Genomic DNA, 25968 nt, shown 5'->3' with positions numbered 1-25968 from the left:
AGAACTATGAGAGAATAAATTTCTGTTGTTTAAAGTTACCTGGTTTGTGGTAATTTGATATAGCAGCCCTAGGAAATCAATACAGAGGGTTAAGAGCAACAGGGAAAAAATACATATGCTTGCAACCCAAATGTCCATTGAATGGATGAAGAAAATATGTATTCATATAATGAAATATTACTCAGCCTTAAAAAGGAAAGAAATCCTGTCACATGCTACAACATGGATGAACTTTGAGCATATTATGCTACGTGAAATAAACCAGTCACACAAAAAGTTACTGTGTGATTACATTTTATGAAGATAATATTATTTATATATTATTTATATGAAGACAAATTCACAGACAGAAAGTAGAACAGTGGTTGCCAGGGGCTGAGGGACAGACAGGAATAGGAGTTGTTGTTCAATGGACACAGAGTTTCAGTCCAGCAAGATGAAGAGACTTCTGGAGACTGGATGAGCATTAATGTGAATGTACTTAACACTAATGAACCCTGATGGTGGTAAATTTCATGTTATGTGTATTTTATCCCAATTTAAAAAACCCATATGCTTGGATTTCATCTTCTTTGATAGGTTTAGGAATGAGGCCAAGGAATCTGGATAATTGTGATAAACCTAATTTTTCTACTGTAGTCATCCAGTAAGGCCCTATTATGAACCAGGCATTATTTTAGGGGCTTTATACACGTGAGGTCTAATCCTCCCCAACAAAACATTCAAAATAGTTATACTGTTCTCTACTGAAAGACAGAGAAACTGAGGAATAGAGAAGTTAGCCAAAGTTCCAAGACAACAAAGAATAAATGGCAGAGCAAGGATTCAAACATTAAAATGTCTGCTTTTAAAGTTCATGCTTTTTCCAAATAACAACGGTTATTTGCAAATAACCGTTAGTACCAATTAAAGTCTGATTTTCTTTAAGCAGTAAAATAAAGTTTAAAAGTAAGTAAGAATGACCAATAAATGCTATCTTTTTACTTTGCTAATAAGTAAGGACATTTTTTAAAACTTCACTATCTACTATCATCAATTCATAAAAGAAAGGTTATTTAAATAACAAGAAAAATAGGGGGGAAGTTCTCAGAGTAAGTCACTACCTTGTTTTTATTCTGAATTTTAATGAGAACTCATAAAACCTCAGCATGATTGCTACCAACCTACAGGTCAGTGTCGGAAACCTGTACTTATGTTACCTTTCTGTACAAATAAACAGGTTGGCCAATCTTGCTTGCATACAATATCCTCAAGTTTAAAGTCTCCCTGAAAACTGCCCACGAAGAAATTCCTTCTTTTCTAGTACCCTGGGGCACTGTGTTCTCTGGGAAGTTTAATGGTTTTAATTCAGTGGCAAACAGTTAATCAACTCCTTGCCTCACCTGGCTCCCCACTCTCTGCTGCAAATCCCAACTTTAGCAGAGTTTAAATCAGTAAAATCATAAATTGCCCTTAATAGGATCCTCTTTCTAATCCCACAGGTAGTCCTTGCAAATACAATGTGAACACTTCAATTCACTGCTCATCTTGCAACTGCCTGCTTTGTGGGCCTATTTTCTCAGTGCTCCAGGATCAGCTCTAGGACTTCTCTGTTTCCTTACACCACCTACCCAACCGCCCCTCTTTACAAAACCAGACCCCATTCTCGGTATTTTGTGCCCTTGCGAGGTCTGCATTCATTGCCATGTCCCATCCTGATCTGTGGAAACAGTATACTATATGGAGATGCCTTCTCCCCTAGACAGTAATGCTTAAAATGGCCTTCATATCCATTAATTTTCTTTTGTCAACAGAACATAAGTAGAATAACTATTACAATGCTCATTTCACAGTTAGGTAACTAAGGTACCAAGAGGACAGGCCCACAGCTGGTTACTGGCAGGCCAGTTTTAGGCCTCGGCCCCTTCACTCCCTATTCTATACTCTGCAACAGGTCATCCTGTCACCACTTGTCTCTACATCTCCAGATATACCAGTTTTGCAGGTATTTGTAAGAGATCTCAAAACAAAGTAACCACATTTGAAAAAGACCACGCTTTCTAGAAAGAGATAAACTACTGAAAAGGTAGCAATGTCTTCTAGACAATGTCTTCTCTTTAAATGAGAGAGTCAATATTCTAGGAGCAATTTTTCTACAAATTGTCACTGTGACCTTCAATAAATCACTTAACCATATATGAAATTGCCCAACTTCAGAAACTGTAATATAAAATGAGATGAAAGACCAGGTAATAGAGTAGATCTACTTCATAAGTAGATCAAGACAGATTTCTACGTCTTCAAAAACATTTCGAGAGATGGCACAACCATTTGCTTTATTAAACTAAAATTATTTCTTTTGCTTTGGAAACAAATATGGATGATGTCATTTTTTTCTTTCTTTTCCCACAACTCTGTAGCATACACGGGAGGAAAATAAAACCACACAAGAATACAGTCAGAAAAGAAGCACAGTTGTTTAGGATCCCTAAAAAGCTTGCCAAAACAGGAACACTGTATCCAAAGCAACAGCTGGCACTCAGCTAATGGAACACAGAGATAGCAAGACTGCTGTAAAGATTGTGCCATAAAATAACAAGCAATGTTCTCGCGTTAACTAAGCTATAGTTAATAAGAGATGACCTCTGTGAGCATAAATACAGTACTAAATCAGAAGTTTGATAGGATTTTAAAAGCTTCATATAATTGAATTAGAAATGGAAAAGGTGACAGAATTTGATTTAATTAGAAACAAAATGCAAAAATCACATAAATGTTCAAGACCAGGATTCCACTCTGCAAGGATCAAATAATCCTTGTATCACAAAGACTAACGATCACATTTTACTTTTTCTCCTAATGAACTAATTCTTTAACAGTTAAATTCTTTTTCTTTAGGTTTCATATATAAAAGAATACAATGAGCCAAGGGAAGGAAAAGGACAAATAAAAGAAGATAAAATTTCTTGCTGCTATTCTGCTGTTTTGGTTAGTAGGAGGTTTCAGGACTACAGTATTTCCTCAAGGTTTGATTAGTAATCCATTTCATACTCAATTAAAATAAGACAAAAAATAAGTACCCCCAAAATCACATTAAAAAGGGGGGAGTGATGGAGAAAGGTGGGGAGGGAGATGGAGAGGGAAATGATCTACAAGTCCCCAACCCGGCTTCCCGAAAAACATAGAGGTTATAGTGAGAAAAATGCAAAGTCAGTTCAAGCAAAAATTCAAAGAACAGGTATCTTCCACTATATAGACAGACAATCCTTACTGCTGGGGGAAAAAAAAAAGCTTATTATTTTATTTTTTTATAGCATAGAAAGGATACAGATCTAAGAATTTTTATCACAAAGAAGATAATTCTTTAAACCACTACCTCCGAAGACTACGTATTTAAAAAAATTAGGCTAGTTTTCAGGTAAATTTAAGATAAAAAGCAGAGCACCTTAATCACGCACAATAACTGAGGAATTCTAAGATCCAAATATTTTATTTCTCCAGAATAGTGTTAATAAATTCACAACATCTTATACATAACAAGTATATAATAGGCCAAAATATTTAAGGCAGTTTATAGTAACTGTGTGCCCTAACATGATACATACACTGGACACTTTTTTTGAAGCTATGACATGTCTAAAACACTGAAGACTTTATGGAACCCCATGGGAGATTACAAGTACTGAAGGAAGAGAGAATCGCATTAAATAACGTAATTTAAAGGCAAGAATTATATTAGCTACCTCGGTTGTGATCCAGAGCTTACCAGTGGCTTTTCTGATTCAGTAGCATGGAGCCCACTAATGCTTGATATGTACTTCTCAGCTAACCTAATATGATTATATCAGAACCTGTTAACAATCAGCAGTCAACAGTGCAAAACCCAAATGAAATTAAGAAACTAAGAAGAACATTTAATAGCGCAGTATGATCTTATCAACCAAAAATCACCTTTATTCTAGCCCTTTTTGAAAAGCAGCAGAAAAAAAGAAGAGCTATAAAAAGGCATGGGGAAAATGAGAGGAAAAAGAAAAAGAAGGAGACAAAAGAATGAAAGTGAACATGGATTGGAAGAGGAAGGTTCTACAAAAAAAAGTAGTAATAACACAAAGAGCCTAAAAAATGGAGACGGTAAAGAGATGATCAATATACAGAAAAACGTTCTTTTAACTTCCAAATTCTTTATAAAATGAATCTTGAGAGCATAGTCTATATGAATTTACAGTTTGGTATTAAGTAAAAGTTTTTAAATGATGCCAATACTTAGAATAATATTCCCATCCTATAAGATAACAGCAGATAATATTTCAAGGACACTAAAAATGTGTTTAATAATAAAATGAATTTTATAGGAAAATAAAGGTAATCATGAGACATTAATGTTGCAAGCACCCAAATCTCACTCTGTTAATATGTTTTTAACTTAAATGTATATATGTGGCTTACTTTTAAATAAAGCAATACAATATAATAATTTTAGTCATTCCATGCTTTACCAAAGATATTTATGGCAGGCATTATTAGGTATTCCCTAAAATTCATTCCCTCCTTCTTTCTTATTACTAAAATCCTAATTTTCTCCAGGGGTGGCAGTGTGCACTGCAGTAGGCAATAGTTCTTGAGTAGCTTAAGTCAATGTTTACAATTCTGTTCCTCTTTCCAGGTACTTGCTTTCATAGTCCTCCTGACAGTTGGGGTGACCGTGAGACCCATATCTGGTCAATGAGACATAAGGATAGGTCCACTGGAGCAATTTTGAAAAAGGATTTTGTAACGCTGCCTTTTGGCTGGCAGCTGGCACTGCCCCATCTCCACTCCGTGAACGTGGATTAATGCCTGCAGTGTGACAGCTATCTTGTGACCGTGACGTGACAAGCAAGGGGACACTAAGAAAGGCAGAATGGAAAGAAAGACCTGCATGCTTGTGAAGTAGGCTGAAACAATATTAGCACCACCCACATCCAGACAAATCCCTATCTATTTAAGCCACTGTTGGTCTAGCTTGTTGTTATAGCACTAGCAGTCTCATCCAGTACCAAACTGATTAAAACACAATATATAAAAAAACATGAGGGACTTCCCTGGTGGTCCAATGATTAAGACTTTGCCTTCCAATGCAGGGGGTGCGGGTTCAATCCCTGGTGGGGAAGCTAAGATCCCACATGCCTCGCAGCCAAAAAACCAAAACATAAAACAGAAGCAATACTGTAACAAATTCAGTAAAGACTTTAAAAATGGTCCACATCCAAAAAAAAAAAAAAAATTCTAAAAAAAAAAAAAAAAGAACAGAAACATGAATCTATAACAATACTTTGAAAAAAAGAAAAACAAATGAGAACAAAAGTATGCCTCATTTGCTACCTTGGGTGGTGACTTATTATATAAACTCATTACTCTGTAAATTGGTAATAAAAAATGCAAAATTTAAACATTTATCCATCATTTTAAAAAGGAACTGCAGTTCAGGATAACCAAATATCCTTAATTAATGAGTGAAAATTCTTCTTTGCAAAAGAATCACGGCTAACAAATATAAACTAATAATAAAAATAGAAAATTACTTTTTCACAATCTCTGTTGAAAAAAATAAAAAGATTTAGGCAAAAATCATCAACAGATGTTAAAACCATTAGGAGAAAAACTGACAGAGAATTAAATATTCTCAAGGTGCCAAAATATATGCAAATTCACAATGAAGTAATTCAGTGAAGGAAAAAAATAATCTTTTTCAACAAAAGGTGCTCGAACAACTGAATATGTCTATGAGGAAAAAATGAACCTTACATTGTACATAAAAATTAAACTTAAAACGTAAAATTATAAACTTCTAAAGGAAAACATAGGAGGAAAGCTTTCCAACTTTAGGGTAGGCAAAAATTTCTTATATAACATGCAAATGAAAACATGGATAAACCGGCCTTTGGCAAAACTAAAAAATTTTGCTCTTCGTAAAAGATGATGTCTTTTGAAAAAAATTAATAAAGTTAATAAAAGCCTAGCAGGACTGATCAAGAAACAAGAAACAGCAACAAGGATACATTGTACAGAATAGGGAAATATAGCCATTATTTTGCAATAAATTTAAATAGAGTATAATCTATAAAAATATTGAATCACTGTGTTGCATGCCTGAAACCAATATATTATAAATCAACTATACTTCAATTTAAAAAAAATTTTTAAAAACAAACAAGAAACGATCCAAAATATAAAAATAAAAAATAAAAGACGATGTCAAGGGGGAAAACAAGGCAGCATTATTCCTAATAGCCAAAAACTGTAACCAACTGAATGTCCATCAACCTATCAAGACATAAACAAAGTGAGTAGATCCATAGGTTGGAACATTACTCAGCAGTAAAAAGGACTATCTGTACTTGCAACAACACAGATGAACCTAAATAAAACACTGTGCTAAATGAAAGAAGCTAAATACATAAGATTACCTACTGTATGGTTCCATTTATATGACACTTTTAGAAAACAGCAACTCTATAGACAGAAAGCAAATCACTGATTGCCTGGGTTTGGGGGTGGGAGGAAGAACTGACTGCAAACAGGAAGGAGGGAAATGTTTTGTGGTGATAGCAGTTAAAAAAAATAAATCTGGGGTGTGAGATGGTTGCACAAATGTATAAATTTAGTAAACTCATCAAACTATATGCTTAGATGCACAAATGTGAATTACACCTCAATAACAATGCTAAAAGAAAAAAAGGCAAGCCATAGGATGGGAGAAAATATTTACAATTCACACTAGTAACAAAAGACTGGTACCCAGAATACATTAAGAATTCTTACAAATCAATAAGAAGACAAAGACCTTTCACTATTAGGCATTTGAAAAGTTGGTCACATCAGCAATCAAGAAAAGGCAAATTAAAACTACACTGAGGAGGAGAGAAGATGGCGGAAGAGTAAGACGCGGAGATCACCTTCCTTCCCACAGATACAGTAGAAATACATCTACACGTGGAACTGCTCCTACAGAACACCCACTGAACGCTGGCAGAAAACGTCAGACCTCCCAAAAGGCAAGAAACTCCCCCCGTACTTGGGTAGGGCAAAAGAAAACAGAAATAACAGAGACAAAAGAATAGGGACAGCACCTGCACCAGTGGGAGGGAGCTGTGAAGGAGGAAAGATTTCCACGCACTAGGAAGCCCCTTCGCGGGCAGAGACTGCGGGTGGCAGAGGGGGGACGCTTCAGAGCCACGGAGGAGAGCGCAGCCACAGGGGTGCAGAGGGCAAAGCGGAGAGATTCCCGCACGGAGGATCAGTGCCGACCAGCACTCACCAGCCCAAGAGGCTTGTCTGCTCACCCGCCGGGGCGGGCGGGGCTGGGAGCTGAGGCTCGGGCTTCGGTCGGATCGCAGGGAGAGGACTGGGGTTGGCGGCGTGAACACAGCCTGAAGGGGTTAGTGCACCACAGCTAGCCGGGAGGGAGTCCGGGAAAAAGTCTGCAGCTGCCGAAGAGGCAAGAGACTTTTTCTTCCCTCTTTGTTTCCTGGTGCACGAGGAGAGGGGATTCAGAGCGCCGCCTAAACGAACTTCAGAGACGGGCACGAGCCGCGGCTATCAGCGCGGACCCCACAGCAACAGGGGCGCAGAGGAAAAAGCGGAGAGATTCCCGCACAGAGGCTCGGCGCCGAGCAGCACTCAGCAGCCTGAGAGGCTTGTCTGCTCACCCGCCGGGGCGGGCGGGGCTGGGAGCTGAGGCTCGGGCTTCGGTCGGATCCCAGGGAGAGGACTGGGGTTGGCGGCGTGAACACAGCCTGAAGGGGCTAGTGCGCCACGGCTACCCGGGAGGGAGTCCAGGAAAAAGTCTGGAGCTGCCGAAGAGGCAAGAGACTTTTTCTTGCCTCTTTGTTTCCTGGTGCGCGAGGAGACGGGATTCAGAGCGCCGCCTAAACGAACTCCAGAGACTGGCGCGAGCCGCGGCTATCAGCGCGGACCCCAGAGACAGGCGTGAGACGCTGGGGCTGCTGCTGCCACCTCCAAAAATCCTGTGTGCGAGCACAGGTCACTCTCCACACCGCCCCTCCCAGGAGCCTGTGCAGCCCGCCACTGCCAGGGTCCCCTGATCCAGGGACAACTTCCCCGGGAGAACGCACTGCGCGCCTCAGGCTGGTGCAACGTCACGCCGGCCTCTGCCGCCGCAGGCTCGCCCCGCCTCCGTACCCTTCCCTCCCCGCGGCCTGGGTGAGCCAGAGCCCCCGAAGCAGCTGCTCCTTTAACCCCATCCTGTCTGGGCGGGGAACAGACGCCCTCAGGCGACCTACACGCAGAGGCGGGTCCAAATCCAAAGCTGATCCCCAGGAGCTGTGCGAACAGAGAAGAGAAGGGGAAATCTCTCCCAGCAGCCTCAGAAGCAGCGGATTAAAACTCCACAAACAACCTGATGTGCCTGCATCTGTTGAATACCTGAATAGACAACGAATCATCCCAAATTCAGGAGGTGGACTTTGGGAGCAGGATATATTAATTTTTCCCCTTTTCCTTTTTTTGTGAGTGTATATGTATATGCTTCTGGGTGAGATTTTGTCTGTATAGCTTTGCTTTATAATAGCTTTATTTTACTTCACTATATTATAGCCTCTTTCTTTCTTTCTTTCTATTTTTTCTCCCTTTTACTCTGAGCCGTGTGGACGAAAGGCTCTTGGTGCTCCAGCCAGGCATCAGGGCCGTACCTCTGAGGTGGGAGAGCCAACTTCAGGACAGTGGCCCACAAGAGACCTCCCAGCTCCACGTAATACCAAACAGCGAAAATCTCTCAGAGATCTCCATCTCAACATCAAGACCCAGCATCACTCAATGACCAGCAAGCTACAGTGCTGAACACCCTATGCCAAACAACTAGCAAGACAGGAACACAGCCCCATCCATTAGCAGAGAGGCTGCCTAAAATCATAATAAGGCCACAGACACCCCAAAATACACCACCAGACGTGGACATGCCCACCAGAAAGAAAAGATCCAGCCTCATCCACCAGAACTCAGGCACTAGTTCCCTCCACCAGGAAGCCTACACAACCCACTGAACCAACCTTAGCCACTGGGGACAGATACCAAAAACAACGGGAACTACGAACCTGCAGCCTGTGAAAAGGAGACCCCAAACACAGTAAGATAAGCAAAATGAGACGACAGAAAAACACACAGCAGATGAAGGAGCAGGGTCAAAACACACCAGACTTAACAAATGAAGAGGAAATAGGTAGTCTACCTGAAAAAGAATTCAGAATAATGATAGTAAGGATGATCCAAAATCTGGGAAACAGAATAGACAAAATGCAAGAAACATTTAACAAGGATGTAGAAGAACTAAAGAGGAACCAAGCAACGATGAAAAACACAATAAATGAAATTAAAAATACTCTAGATGGGATCAATAGCAGAATAACTGAGGCAGAAGAAAGGATAAGTGACCTGGAAGATAAAATGGTGGAAATAACTACTGCAGAGCAGGATAAAGAAAAAAGAATGAAAAGAACTGAGGACAGTCTCAGAGACCTCTGGGACAACATTAAACGCACCAACATTCGAATTATAGGGGTCCCAGAAGAAGAAGAGAAAAAGAAAGGGACTGAGAAAATATTTGAAGAGATTATAGTTGAAAACTTCCCTGATATGGGAAAGGAAATAGTTAAGTCCTGGAAGCACAGAGAGTCCCATACAGGATAAACCCAAGGAGAAACACGCCAAGACACATATTAATCAAACTGTCAAAAATTAAATATAAGGAAAACATATTAAAGGCAGCAAGGGAAAAACAACAAATAACACACAAGGGAATCCCCATAAGGTTAACATCTGATCTTTCAGCAGAAACTCTGCAAGCCAGAAGGGAGTGGCAGGATATACTTAAAGTGATGAAGGAGAAAAACCTACAACCAAGATTACTCTACCCAGCAAGGATCTCATTCAGATGTGATGGAGAAATTAAAACCTTTACAGACAAGCAAAAGCTGAGAGAGTTCAGCACCACCAAAACAGCTTTACAACAAATGCTAAAGGAACTTCTCTAGGCAAGAAACACAAGAGAAGGAAAACACCTACAATAACAAACCCAAAACATTTAAGAAAATGGGAATAGGAACATACATATCGATAATTACCTTGAATGTAAATGGATTAAATGCTCCCACCAAAAGACACAGGCTGGCTGAATGGATACAAAAACAAGACCCATATATATGCTGTCTACAAGAGACCCACTTCAGACCTAGAGACACATACAGACTGAAAGTGAGGGGATGGAAAAAGATATTCCATGCAAATGGAAATCAAAAGAAAGCTGGAGGAGCAATTCTCATATCAGACAAAATAGACTTTAAAATAAAGACTATTACAAGAGACAAAGAAGGACACTATATAATGATCAAGGGATCAATCCAAGAGGAAGGTATAACAATTGTAAATATTTATGCACCCAACACAGGAGCACCTCAATACATAAGGCAAATACTAACAGCCATAAAAAGGGAAATCGACAGCAACACAATCATAGTAGGGGACTTTAACACCCCACTTTCACCAATGGACAGATCATCCAAAATGAAAATAAATAAGGAAACACAAGCTTTAAATGACACATTAAACAAGATGGACTTAACTGATATTTATAGGACATTCCACCCAAAAACAACAGAATACACATTTTTCTCAAGTGCTCATGGAACATTCTCCAGGATAGATCATATCTTGGGTCACAAATCAAGCCTTGGTAAATTTAAGAAAATTGAAATCGTATCAAGTATCTTTTCTGACCACAACGCTATGAGACTAGATATCAATTACAGGAAAAGATCTGTAAAAAATACAAACACATGGAGGCTACACAATACACTACTTAATAACGAAGTGATCACTGAAGAAATCAAAGGGGAAATCAAAAAATACCTAGAAACAAATGACAATGGAGATACGACGACCCAAAACCTATGGGACGCAGCAAAAGCAGTGCTAAGAGGGAAGTTTATAGCAATACAAGCCTACCTCAAGAAACAGGAAACATCTCGAATAAACAACCTAACCTTGCACCTAAAGCAATTAGAGAAAGAAGAACAAAAAAACCCCAAAGCCAGCAGAAGGAAAGAAATCATAAAGATTAGGTCAGAAATAAATGAAAAAGAAATGAAGGAAACAATAGCAAAAATCAATGAAACTACAAGCTGGTTCTTTGAGAAGATAAACAAAATTGATAAACCATTAGCCAGACTCATCAAGAGAAAAAGGGAGAAGACTCAAATCAATAGAATTAGAAATGAAAAAGGAGAAGTAACCACTGACGCTGCAGAAATACAAAAGATCATGAGAGATTACTACAAGCAACTCTATGCCAATAAAATGGACAACCTGGAAGAAATGGACAGATTCTTAGAAATGCACAAACTGCCGAGACTGAACCAGGAAGAAATAGAAAATATGAACAGACCAATCACAAGCACTGAAATTGAAACTGTGATTAAAAACCTTCCAACAAACAAAAGCCCAGGACCAGATGGCTTCACAGGCGAATTCTATCAAACATTTAGAGAAGAGCTAACACCTATCCTTCTCAAACTCTTCCAAAATATTGCAGAGGGAGGAACACTCCCAAACTCATTGTACGAGGCCACCGTCACCCTGATACCAAAACCAGACAAAGATGTCACAAAGAAAGAAAACTACAGGCCAATATCACTGATGAACATAGATGCAAAAATCCTCAACAAAATACTAGCAAACAGAATCCAACAGCACATTAAAAGGATCATACACCATGATCAAGTGGGGTTTATCCCAGGAATGCAAAGATTCTTCAACATACGCAAATCAATCAATGTGATACACCATATTAACAAATGGAAGGAGAAAAACCATATGATCATCTCAATAGATGCAGAGAAAGCTTTCGACAAAATTCAACACCCATTTATGATAAAAGCCCTGCAGAAAGTAGGAATAGAGGGAACTTTCCTCAACATAATAAAGGCCATATATGACAAACCCACAGCCAACATTGTCCTCAATGGTGAAAAACTGAAACCATTTCCACTAAGATCAGGAACAAGACAAGGTTGCCCACTCTCACCACTATTATTCAACATAGTTTTGGAAGTGTTAGCCACAGCAATCAGAGAAGACAAAGAAATAAAAGGAATCCAAATCAGAAAAGAAGAAGTAAAGCTGTCACTATTTGCAGATGACATGATACTATACATAGAGAATCCTAAAGATGCTACCAGAAAACTCCTAGAGCTAATCAATGAATTTGGTAAAGTAGCAGGATACAAAATTAATGCACAGAAATCTCTTGCATTTCTATACACTAATGACGAAAAATCTGAAAGTGAAATTAAGAAAACACTCCCGTTTACCATTGCAACAAAAAGAATAAAATATCTAGGAATAAACCTACCGAAGGAGACAAAAGACCTGTATGCAGAAAATTATAAGACACTGATGAAAGAAATTAAAGATGATACAAATAGATGGAGAGATATACCATGTTCCTGGATTGGAAGAATCAACATTGTGAAAATGACTCTACTACCCAAAGCAATCTACAGATTCAATGCAATCCCTGTCAAACTACCACTGGCATTTTTCACAGAACTAGACCAAAAAATTTCACAATTTGTATGGAGACACAAAAGACCCCGAATAGCCAAAGCAATCTTGAGAACGAAAAATGGAGCTGGGGGAATCAGGCTCCCTGACTTCAGACTATATTACAAAGCTACACTAATCAAGACAGTATGGTACTGGCACAAAGACAGAAATATAGATCAATGGAACAGGGTAGAAAGCCCAGAGATAAACCCACGCACATATGGTCACCTTATCTTTGATAAAGGAGGCAAGCATATACAGTGGAGAAAAGACAGCCTCTTCAATAAGTGGTGCTGGGAAAATTGGACAGGTACATGTAAAAGTATGAAATTAGAACACTCCCTGACACCATGCACAAAAATAAGCTCAAAATGGATTAAAGACCTAAGTGTAACGGCAGACACTATCAAACTCTTAGAGGAAAACATAGGCAGAACACTCTATGACATACATCACAGCAAGATTCTTTTTGACCCAGCTCCCAGAGAAATGGAAATAAGAACACAAATAAACAAATGGGACCTAATGAAACTTAAAAGCTTTTGCACAGCAAAGGAAACCATAAACAAGACCAAAAGACAACCATCAGAATGGGAGAAAATATTTGCAAATGAAGCAACTGACAAAGGATTAATCTCCAAGATTTACAAGCAGCTCATGCAGCTCAATAACAAAAAAACGAACAACCCAATCCAAAAATGGGCAGAAGACCTAAATAGACATTTCTCCAAAGAAGATATACAGATGGCCTACAGACACATGAAAGAATGCTCAACATCATTAATCATTAGAGAAATGCAAATCAAAACTACAATGAGATATCATCTCACACCGGTCAGAATGGCCATCATCAAAAAATCTAGAAACAATAAATGCTGGAGAGGGTGTGGAGGAAAGGGAACACTCTTGCACTGTTGGTGGGAATGTAAATTGATACAGCCACTATGGAGATCAGTATGGAGGTTCCTTAAAAAACTACAAATAGAACTACCATACGACCCAGCAATCCCACTACTGGGCATACACCCTGAGAAAACCATAGGTCAAAAAGAGTCATGTACCAAAATGTTCATTGCAGCTCTATTTACAATAGCCAGGACATGGAAGCAACCTAAATGTCCATCGACAGATGAATGGATAAAGAAGGTGTGGCACATATATACAATGGAATATTACTCAGCCATAAAAAGAAATGAAATGGAGGTATTTGTAATGAGGTGGATGGAGTTAGAGTCTGTCATACAGAGTGAAGTAAGTCAGAAAGAGAAAAACAAATACAGTATGCTAACACATATATACGGAATCTAAGGAAAAAAAAAAAAAAAAAAGGTCATGAAGAACCTAGTGGCAAGACGGGAATAAAGACACAGACCTACTAGAGAATGGACTTGAGGATATGGGGAGGGGCTGGGGTGAGATGTGACAGGGTAAGAGAGTGTCATGGACATATATACACTACCAAATGTAAAATAGATAACTAGTGGGAAGCAGCCGCATAGCACAGGGAGATCAGCTCGGTGCTTTGTGACCACCTAGAGGGGTGGGATGGGGAGGGTGGGAGGGAGGGAGATGCAAGAGGGAAGAGAAATGGGAACATATTGTATATGTATAACTGATTCACTTTGTTATAAAGCAGAAGCTAACACACCATTGTAAGGCAATTATACTTCAATAAAGATGTTTAAAAAAAAAAAACTACACTGAGAATCTACTATACCCCCATTAAAATGGCTAAAATTTAAAAGACTGACAACATCAAATTTTGGTGAGGATCTAGAGGAACAAAAATTCTAATCTACTGATATGGGAATGTGAAATGATAGAAGCACTTTGGAACTAGCAGCCTCTATAAAAAGTAAACATATCATTCTTTGCAAAAACCCAACCATTCTTTGCCTTAGGTATTTACTCAAGAAAAAGGAAACATGCTGACACAAAGCCATGTATCTGTTCATAGCAGCTTTGTCTGCAGTATCCCTAAACTGGATATAACCCAGATGCCTGTCAATAAGTGAATAGATAAATGTACTTCAATACAATGTAATGCTAACTACCAATAAAAACAGGACCAAACTACCAATATACACAACATGAATCAATCTCAAAATAACTATGTTGAATGGATAGAGCCACACACAAGAAAGAACACACTGACTCCAATTATATAAAACTATGGACAATGCAAATTAATCCATAGTGATGGAAAGTGGTTGCCTGGTTCTTCATTTTTTTCCAAACTACAAAATAAAAATTTTAGTATTTACTATTCTAATAAAAAGCCAGCAGAAGATTATCTAAATTGAGTAAAATAAAATAGAGTTATCCAAGTACAAAAGTTCTGAATTTTTGAGAAACGGAAAACAACTTACACATAGATTAAAGAGTGATTACCAAATTTTAACCAAAGAGTAGTGACAGAATTCTATATGACATACAATGGAAATTCAGTCAGTTAATGAAAAAATTATTCACAGTTCAGTGACCTGAAAAACTATGGAAAGCAATAACACCAAAAGACCTTAAGGCTGAAAGCAGACAGTTAATTAGATGTGAATCTACACTGCAAGATAGCAATAAAGTAACGAAGCAACTAATGTTACTGTGGATTGTTCATGAAAGAGACTATATCAAAGAAAAAGAAAATAACATGACTGGGGCTTCCCTGGTGGCGCAATGGTTAAGAATCCGCCTGCCAATGCAGGGGACACAGGTTCGAGCCCTGGTCCGGGAAGATCCCACATGCCGCGGAGCAACTAAGCCCATGTGCCACAACTACTGAGCCGCGCTCTAGAGCCCACGAGCCACAACTACTGAGCCTCTGTACCACAACTACTGAAGCCCACGTGCCTAGAGCCCGTGCTCTGCAACAAGAGAAGCCACCGCAATGAGAAGCCCGTGCACCACAACGAAGAGTAGCCCCCGCTTGCCACAAGTAGAGAAAGCCTGCACACAGCAACGAAGACCCAACACAGCCAAAAATAAAATAAATTAATTTAAAAAAAAAGAAAGAAAATAACATGACTGTATAACATAGAAACGAGAAAAATATTACCACTTTACATTCGGCATAAAACAAAAACACAGAGAACCACCATATGATAATTAAAATATTGCAAAAGAGGAAATGGTGCTGGGAGGAAGAAAGGATGGAAGGAAGGAAAATGGTAAAGCGCCCACCATGAAGAAAATACAACCATTTAAAGCACACACTTAAGGTCCTTAAAGGGCAAGATGGCAAATATTTTAGGCTTTGGAGGCCACATAGGCTACATATGGTCTCTGCTGTATATTGTTCTTTCGGTTTTTTTCCCCCAACCATATAAAAATGTAAAAACAATTAGCACTTGAGCCATACAGGAACAGTCCACAGACTGTACTTCTGCCAATCCTTGATTTAGAATGTTAAATAAGAGTTCAAATTAATTCCCACTCAAAAAAAATATTAAAAAAATAGTAAGCACATGCTAAACAAGACTAATAAAGCTTTAGGGAAAACACTTAGATGATCAGTTTAAAAATCTGAGGAAAGCTAACAGTGATAGGAGCAAACAGATGAGGGGCAGGTGGCAAATTATCCACTGAGGCTGGTAAAATAAAGAAAACACATGAAACCTTTAGATCTGTGTAACTTGAAGAGCTCTTACTATAATCACCCTTTACATATTTTTTAATTGAGGTATAATTGACATACAACATTATATTAGTTTCAGGTATATAACATAATGATTTGATATTTGTATATATTGTAAAATGACTACCACAATAAGTCTTGTTAACATCTTTCACCACACATTGCTACAAAAATGTTTTTTCTTGTGGTGAGCACGTTTAAGATCTATTCTCTTAGCAACTTTCAAATATACAACACAGTATTATTAACTATAGTTGCCATGCTGTACATCATATCCTCATGACTTATTTATTTTGTAACTAGAAGTTTGTATCTTTTGGCCCCCTTCACCCATCTCACCCATCCCCTCAAATTATTTACTGCGTGTCAGGAAAAATGCTTCGTATAAGAGCTGAAAAATTACTGGAACTTTATATTTAGTAAATGCAAAAACACTGGGACCAAATATACAAAAGGAGTTTCTGTAGATTCAAATGATGAGATCTGTTCTAGAATTCATGAGACCAGCCAGGAAAACTAGCAGCTAACAATAGGAAAGCTGGACCTCTTAAAGCAGATATTCAGCTTGACAAATCAACTGACATTGAGTCTACTATTGGTGTTTGTTGGGCACATAGAGAAGAAAAGGATCACAAAAGACTTGTTGCATGCTGAACTACCATAACTAATCAACAGGGTCAACTTAGCCAGGAAGTTCCTTTTGGAGTTTGAGAAAATGCTTAACTTCCATAAGTCTTCAACACATTTGAATTGGTACCCTCTCTGTGCTAAAAACAGTTCAGAATTTTTAACTACAAAAGTAAAAAGGGTTCATAACATCATAATCACTTCCTGTATGCTATGTAGGCATTTATTTAGTGAAATTCAATTCTACTTTGTCAACTTAGAGAGACTCTGTCTAGATCATGCTATCATGGTACTTTTAGCTGACAACTGATAAGCACCTGTACTCTGTGTGGACCAGACAGAGGAGGCTTTCTGACTTAGGGAAAAGGCAGGTTCGTGGATGTTTGCCTCCCAGTACTGACAACAATTACAACAGGGGAAATTACAGCCCAGCACAGAGCTGAAAGACCCTCTTCCTTGACTTTTAAAGACATATAAGCACATCATCTTCCTCCATCCTGGAACCTCCAGAAAGTCCTGCACTTGTTTATTGGAAAAGCTTATAATTCACAAGTTAAAGCCATCTTTCTAATTAAAATGTAGTCATTTCACTGTGGGGGCCTGGTATCTATGGTGATGCAGGAACTCGTCCAGATCAAAATCTCTGTCACCTATTTTTGAAAGCTAGTTACAGCTTGAGGTAATGGAGTCTGCTGCAATCTTGAAAATACCGTAAGGTTCTCTCTTTCTTTGTCTGGCTTCTTTCAATGAATCTCAGGATCAGCAAAAAAGAGAACTAGGAATCAAGGAAGAGCTGCAGATGGTCCCAATGTTTGGGACAAACATTGCCTGTCGAATTGACGAATGCTAAATGTGATGATAATGGTATGCTTCACCAGAAGATGAACTCTGGGTCATCAATCCTTCCAAACATTGTGTAAAGAAAGTGGCAGTGGTATCACTACAAACCTTTTCCATATAGACATAATATGGCTTTGTGAAGTCATAAGTTTACTTATAGTTTTCTACTGTAAGAAGAAAAAACAGTTCCTTAGTATCTAAATAATTATTTAGTTTATGTCTTCCAAGACATAAATTTTGTAATACTGTAGTGGAGACTTTGTAAGGCTACAAAGCTATTAAAACCTACAAATGAATGCAGCACATTTAAGCAATTAACTAGGGAAAAAACAGTAATGATCAAAAACAAGTTATCTGCATTTATTTAAAAATTTTTGGTTTCGGAAAAAGAATGCTACAAAAAGAAATTACACTAATTTTCTTTTAGTAAATTTAAGTTTTACAATTAATTGATATTGAAAATGATGGTCCCAACTATATACTCAGTAAAAGAAGATCACTAATATTTTTGAGAAACCAAATTAATGTCAGAAGTTGATTATTAAATGCAAGTGAGGACATGTTAATTTTTCAAAAGTTCCTTGTGTACTGAACATCTCTATTCAGGTTATGAGCCTATAAACTATGAAATTGTGTAATATTTCATGAATGCAATATTACTTCAAAATTAAAATGCTATAATTGTTTTAGTCTATATATATAATAAATATTAACAATATATTTAACTATTTCAATTATTTCTTATAAATGGGAGAATATATTTCGAGAATCAAATAGATATAAGCTGCAGCATCTGTTTTAATGGGAAGTGGAAAGAGTATTCCAGGCATAAAAAGAACATGAAAGCCCTAAAGGAGGAAGGAAAATGGGCATGTGAAAAACTAAAAGAAAGCTTGTGAGACTGAGAAATAGAGAACACAGGGGAGAGTGGCATAAAAGGTGTATATTTACATGCTGATGAGAAGAAACAAAGTAAAAGACACAGGACGAAGATATGAGAGACAGAAATATAAACAAAATAAAACAGGATCCAGAGTACAGGGGATGTGAGACGCACCTCTGTGAAGCAGAAATTAAGGGCATCCGCCTTAGTTGGTATGTGGGGTGAGAGGGTAAGGTTAATGGAAAGTGGAGAGTCTAAAACAGTCATTTCAGAGAATGGAAAAAAGAAAGTTGGCCAGAGAAACAAAAATTTTGAGGAATACTGAGGAACTGGTTTAGATTAGTCATCACATGGAGTCATCCCAAAGAAATTTTAACACTTTAAAAATTCCTTTTTCAATATAAATTGCTTCACAAATTGTCAAATGATTTAAAATGTAATTATTTAACAAAATTAGAATAAACTGCTTGGTTCTATTGAAGAAAGGGGGGGAGCAAGCACTCCAGACCATGACTCTACTGCTTGCTAGCTGAGTAACCTACAGCTAATTTCTTAACCTTTCCAGGCCTTTGTTTCCCTAACTATAAAAAGTGGATAATTATATCTTCCTCACATATTTGTCACTGTGACTGAGATAACAAATGTAAAGTGACTAACACAAATCCTGGCAGAGAAGAGGCATTCAATAAAGGTTAGCTTCATCCTTAATTCCCAAACTGCCTGCTGACACAGCTGGATGACACCTCTGACTTGTTGCTTTCTAAGAGGAAAAGGAAAGAGGCTCGAAAACACAGGCTCTTTCCACTAAAACATCCTGCTTCCCAAGAACATTATCTCAGGGACATCATTACTGATAAGGGTTTAATCTCTTCAGCTCTGCAAAGCCAGAAACCTGACTTTGTGAAAAATAACGCAGAGGACCCAGGTTCGAGGGGGACAGACACACATGACTAAATTCAGAAATAAATGATATTATAAACACAAATATCAATTTACACATGATAAATATTGTAAAAATTGTGAAATGAACCAAAATGTTAATATTGGCAAATCGGTACATTTTCTCCCTTTCGGAAAATTATGGAGGAAGCCAAATTAGACTCAGAAGGTTACGTTATACCTATGGAATTTAACAAGACTAATGAATTGGAAAATATTAATGGCTAATGTCAACAAACTATGATAAAATAATATATACAGCCTTACAAAGAGACAATATTCCCATCCACTGAGCAGAATCTACCTTCCTCTAAACCACCCTGAAACATACAACAAAATTAAAGCTCCCTGGTTCTATGCAGATCATTTCACACCTACCCATGTAGACACACAATATTTTAAATTTTTTTCTTCTTTATCTTTCTAACTTAATTTCATTGATTACATACAGGCCACTGGCTAAACAACAACAGTCACCAACTTAAATAATCTTTTGACTAATTTTAGAGTCTGAAAATATAACAACACTATCAATATTTCGGGAATATTAGTTCCTTAAAAGTTTAACAGTTTAATTTCACTATGATTTAAAAACTGAAGCAAAGTCATATTTGACAACTATTAAAATGTACACATGGGACTTCCCTGGTGTCGCAGTGGTTAAGAATCCGCCTGCCAATGCAGGGGACACAAGTTCGATCCCTGATCCGGGAAGATCCCACCTGCCGCGGAGCACCTAAGCCCATGTGCCACAACTACTGAGCATGCGTGCCACAACTACTGAAGCCCGCGCACCTAGAGCCCGTGCTCCACAACAACAGAAGCCACCGCAATGAGAAGCCCGCGCACCACAACGAAGAGTAGCCCCCACTCGCCGCACTAGAGAAAGCCCGCGCACAGCAACGAAGACCCAACACAGCCAAATAAAATAAAATAAATAAATTTATGAAAAAAAAAAAAGGGTACACAAAATAGCAACATACCTAAAATAAAGTTTGCTTAGGAACAACTATCCTAGAAAATATTTTCCCACTTTAAATATATGAGAATACAATAAAAAATAAGCCTTTAAAGGTAACCATTTCTTTGTGTTAAAATCCCCCATCTCTATTAAAGATAGTATTTTAATTCTACAAACTGTGATATTGTTTCCTTTCTACCATTATCGGTTTTCATTTCCATGACTCCAAAATACAGTAAATTATTAAGAATTGCATAAATTAAAGACATATGCATACATATACATACATACATAGCAATAAAAACTTCACAGGTAAAAAATACTAAACAGTATTTATGAAGTTTTAAATCTCTAATGTAGTGATAATAGGAACATTAGACAAATACAAAAATCTTGTGATACTGCACTTTCTGAAATGTTACTTGTTTCCTTTCCTGCAACTAAATGAGCTGGGCTGAAGCCATTTTCTATAGAAATATTCATGTTAATTCAAAATTGACTTGGAATTCCTTAAATATTTCTTTGAAAATAAAGTATCCTCTATTATTCGATGTAGACAAGTATCTTATTTTTAAACAGTATAAGCATTTTATCTTCACAGTGAGACTGCGAGTTAAAACATGATTGGCAGCAGATAAAACTAAACTCTAGTGTTAGAATAAAAGCTACCTTTGGGAAAGAAGGAGAGAGGAGTGATAGTGAGAGGGAGTTAAGAGACTCCAGGAATGCTGGTAATGTCCTATTTCTTGACCTGGGTTTTAATTTCACAGGTATGTTCACACTGCGGTATTTCATTCTACGTGTATGTCTATAATTTGTTCACTTTTCACTATATATATGATAATCAACTTTAAAAATTCATTCAAAACAGTAACTGACATTCAGTTATTTTTAATTACAACAGTTAAGAACTGGAAGTCAAATAAATACCTTCCTGATTCAGAGACTACTTAAAGAACTGAATATTTATAAAACTGTTTTTGTCCAATACAAATGCACAAAATGAAATTCCTGGTTTAAAGAATATGAATTTTAAAATGGATACAAATAATGGTATTTGGGTCCAGTACAAATGGAGAAAATATCTGGGTGCAATACAAATGTAGAAAAACTGAGATTTACATCTAATTTGTTGATTCTACTACATCAACACCTCTAGGTTTCCTGTAATTCAGAAAATTAAGCATCAGGAAAATGATATCTTAGGAGAAATCTCGAGTCAATTTCTAAAAAAAAAAATGCTGGCACAGTGATTACTAAGGGTGCAAGGTTCTGGAGATAGAGTACTTAATGTTTGCCAAACTACATCATTTACTGGATGTGTGATCTTCGACCAATTATTTAAGCTCTCAGTTTCGCCATTTGTAAAATGGAAATAGCAGTAATACCATCCTTACTGGGTTGCTGAAAAGCTTAAATGAGTACCAGTGACTTGGACAAAGAAAGCCTACGCAACATCTGTTAACTATCTATCTACATATACACATTATATTAAAATATATTTCATATTATATACATTATACATTAGAAATCTTAGGATCCATTTTCAGTAGAATTAAGTAAATATATATTTTAAAAATTTTCCTTGTACTTACTTTATGCCCTACTCTCCGATCAAATTGTGGACATAGTTCTTCAGTGATAAAATAAGGACATACATTACTTTTTTCAACACAAAATCAAATGTTCATCTGTATTATGACATATTTTTCACATTAAAAAAGTGACATTATTTGTATTACCTGAGTCTCCACACCCTGCTCCAGGAGGCGCTTAGCTTGATTTTCCACTTCAAGTCGAGCTCTTGCAACAAAAAGTAGATCATTTTCTATTACTTCTATTCCAGAAAGATCTATTCCTTGAGAAAGATAATCTATTAAAAAAATTACACACATTTAAATATTTCAATATTGAATAAATATCAAGGTATCAAAACATCATGTCTAACTTCATTGAAATATTACAGAATTGCTGTTGAACACTATTCCCTTTCAAAATCTGTATTTTAAAAAACATAGTTACCCAAATATTTTCTACTTAATAAGTAACTTTACTCTGGAGAAAAAGTTCCAAACATTACAGAGTTGGTAAAGCAAGAGGAGAATTATGATTATTATAAATTCAAAGTAATGTCAACAAGTTACCAAAAAAGTGTGCCAAATTTAATATAAATAAAGATCCTGATGATCTTAGAAATTTCTCAAGTTGCAGGACAGTTTTAAAAATTATTCTACAGTAACAAAACTTTTGAAACAAATGTCCACCACTTGGACAATGATAAATAAATGATGAAAAACTTTAGCACGCTACCACTTTACATGATCACACAATAGACCTAATTTACTTACTTCCATTGAAGCATTTTCATGATATGACTGAATGAAAAAAACTACACAAAGAACTTAATTCCATTTATATAATTACATATAAAATATGATTATATACTATATAATTCTATAAACTTAATTTTCTGTAAGGAGAATTATAGAATTTAGTTTACAGAATTATAACTCTATTCATAGAATTATATATATTCTACTTAGAGAATTATATACACAGAGCAAGAAGTGTGAAAAGGTATCCACCAAGAAGTTAACAACAGTTGTCTCTGCACATTTAGATTTTGAGAAATTTATTTATTTATTTATTGGCTTAATCTTAGACATATCTGAGGTAACTAAAATGTTACAAATGAAGGTCAAGGTTTCATTATGCATCTCAGACACAGTTCTAAAATATGTATTTTCTATTTTAACAAGAAAAATTGTTTCTAAAAAACAAAAATGATTTAGATAGAAGATGACTGTTTTCCAGTTACTCAACAGAATATCAAATGTGTTTTTCACTATGTTCTCTAATTAGAATTTTTAAATTTTAAGTCTTAAAATATATCCCTAGCACTTACATATTGTCATATTTTTCTTCAGCTGGGTCACAACGCACTGCCTAGGTGAAACTACATTAAAGCATCCAGTACAATGCTAACTAACCACTTAGCACTCAAACATCTGCTGATTGCACACAGTATAGTTAGTTCTACACTAGAGGACAGAAGGAAACAGTGTAAAGGGCACCTAACAGTGGTTACTGCCAACTGTCCTTCAACCATAAGCATTTTTAAATGTGTCTATCTAAAGGGATTTAGAGCTCTCTACAGTGGAAAGAGTACTGAAAATGCCTTTAAATCATTTGAGTTTACATTCAGCCTCATAATTTACTCACTAGGTGATCATAATCATGTGATATACCCTCACTGAGTCTCAATTTTTTTCAGCTGTAAAATGACAATAATTTATAATTCACACCCTACATAACTCTTATCATCAGAATCAAAATAAGTTCATGAATACCAAAGTACTTTATACACCAATCTATCATGTAAATGTAGGGTGGATTATAATCCAGAGAAAATCTTTTTAATCTGATTTTTAAATTTTACTTTTCAGAAAATTTTGAGAAAATTATGTTTAACCTAAGTTGTGGCAATGATCAATAAGTAAATGCTATGTTCACCCTGAAAATGCTGACTACACAATATAGAATCAAAGTACAGACATAACTACAGACATACAGAGAATAGAAAATAAATATTTTCTTTTCAAGCTGGTTACTAACTTTTTTCTCCTTTTTTTCTGTTATCTAAGGAAGAAAAATATCACAATTAAGTTTAAGAAAGGAAAAGGAACTATGAATAAGAGATCTGGCTGGGTTCTAACTCTACTTCTGCCACATAGGTTTCCCAATAAAAGTCTTGCAATCTTTGGTAACAGTTACTTTATTTGAAAGATGAAGAGCTAGACTACATAAACCCTAAGGTTCCTTCCAGTAATAAATGTCTATAGATAAGCAAAGCTAACAGTTGCTTTATTCTTATGACTGCTGATCTGTAACTCTGGAGACAATTCAAGTCATTCATTCAATCCATTTATTGAGTACCAATCATTTATAAGTCACAAACATACAGAAATAAATCAGACATAAATTGTGACCCCCAAGTAGAAAAGTCAAAGACAGGAAGGAAAAGCACAAAGTTATAACCACTGAAAGATACAATGTATTGTGCCAGGTGCTGGCACAAATAGAAAAAGTCAGCATAGCTTATGTCCCCACAAAGTCTACAATCTAGTAGAGCATATAAATGAGTAACTCCAATACTTTCTAAGGTAAACAGTGCCCCTCATCACATTATCTAACCACCTTCCTTTCCCACCTCCCCATCCCATGCTTATCCGCACTATATTTAAAAAACACTCATTTAAAGAAATTACCAAGACATGCTACATTTGGAGTACAAAGGGTTCTATCAGCTGGGAAAAAGAAAGAACCATATTATTTTCCTTACTGATTATTCCAAAAAGCTGCTTTTCAATAAAAGAGATAAACGTAGAAACAGATGGTGGGGTGGGGGGGGTGGGGGGTGGGCAGGGAAAAAAAAATGTAGTAACACCACCCACCCACCCAGGAGAACGTAAGGATTATATTAAATTCTTCCCTCCTGTTTATCTGTTGCATACAATCGCTATCAGTGTTCCAAGTCTTTATACATTTGTTCTTTGTAAAGCACATATAGGGGCTGGTATTGATGAAAAAACATGGTGATGATTCCAATAATAATAACTATAATTTCTGAAGACCTGACATGTGGAAGGCACTGAATTAGACACAAAATATGCACTTATTATTTTTAATATTATATGTAATATTCTCAACAACTGTGTTAGCAATACTAACATATTAGGAACAAAATCACCTGGGTAGTAACCAACAAAGCAGAATTTAAATCCAGGTCTATCTGACCTCAGTCTTCTCACTAGATCATCCCAGGCCAATCCCACAAACTGCAGAGAGAAGACAGCTTTACATTCAAAGGACAGACTCTTCCCCCTACACTCTCCCCATTTGCTCAGTAAAAGGGTAAAAATGTAAAAATCACATCAGACTCAATTGTTCAGGGAAAGCAAGAATGTACAATGGAGAAAAGGCAGTCTCCTCAACAAGTGATTCTGGGAAAACTAGACAGCTACATGTTATGCAGTGAGATTAGAACATTCTCTAACACCACATATGAAAATAAACTCAAAACGGTTTAAAGACCTAAATGTAACAAATGACACCATAAAACTCCCAGGAAAGAATATAGGCAAGACATTCTTTGACAAAAATTGTAGCAATATTTTCTTAGATCAGTCTCCCAAGGCAAAAGAAATAAAAGCAAAAATAAACAAATGGGACCTAATCAAACTTAAAAGCTTTTGTCCAGCAAAGTAAACCATCAACAAAATGAAAAGACAACCTAAAGACTGGCAGAAAATATTTGGAAACAATATGACTGACAAGGGATTAATATCCAGAATATACAAACAGCTCAAACAACTCAATATCGAAAAAACATACAAGCCAATCAAAAAATTGGCAGAAGACCTAAACTGACATTTCTCTGAAGACATACAGATGGCCAACAGGCACATGAAAAGATGTTCAACACCACTAATTATTAAAGAAATGCAAATC

The 25968-nt window shown here is 36.8% G+C and overlaps 1 protein-coding gene across 1 annotated transcript in view; it reads right to left on the bottom strand.

Annotated features, from left to right (window-relative positions):
* COG5 (component of oligomeric golgi complex 5) overlaps positions 1-25968 on the bottom strand; it is a 296956-nt gene that overhangs the window by 130299 nt on the left and 140689 nt on the right. The window contains exon 7 of the mRNA XM_068550382.1: positions 22200-22330. Within this exon, the coding sequence (XP_068406483.1) occupies positions 22200-22330 (131 nt within the window). The remainder of the gene's footprint in view (positions 1-22199; positions 22331-25968) is intronic.

Source organism: Eschrichtius robustus, chromosome 8 (assembly GCF_028021215.1).
Source record: "Eschrichtius robustus isolate mEscRob2 chromosome 8, mEscRob2.pri, whole genome shotgun sequence".
Taxonomy (NCBI): Eukaryota; Metazoa; Chordata; class Mammalia; order Artiodactyla; family Eschrichtiidae; genus Eschrichtius; species Eschrichtius robustus.
This window is presented reverse-complemented; position numbering and strand designations above follow the sequence as displayed.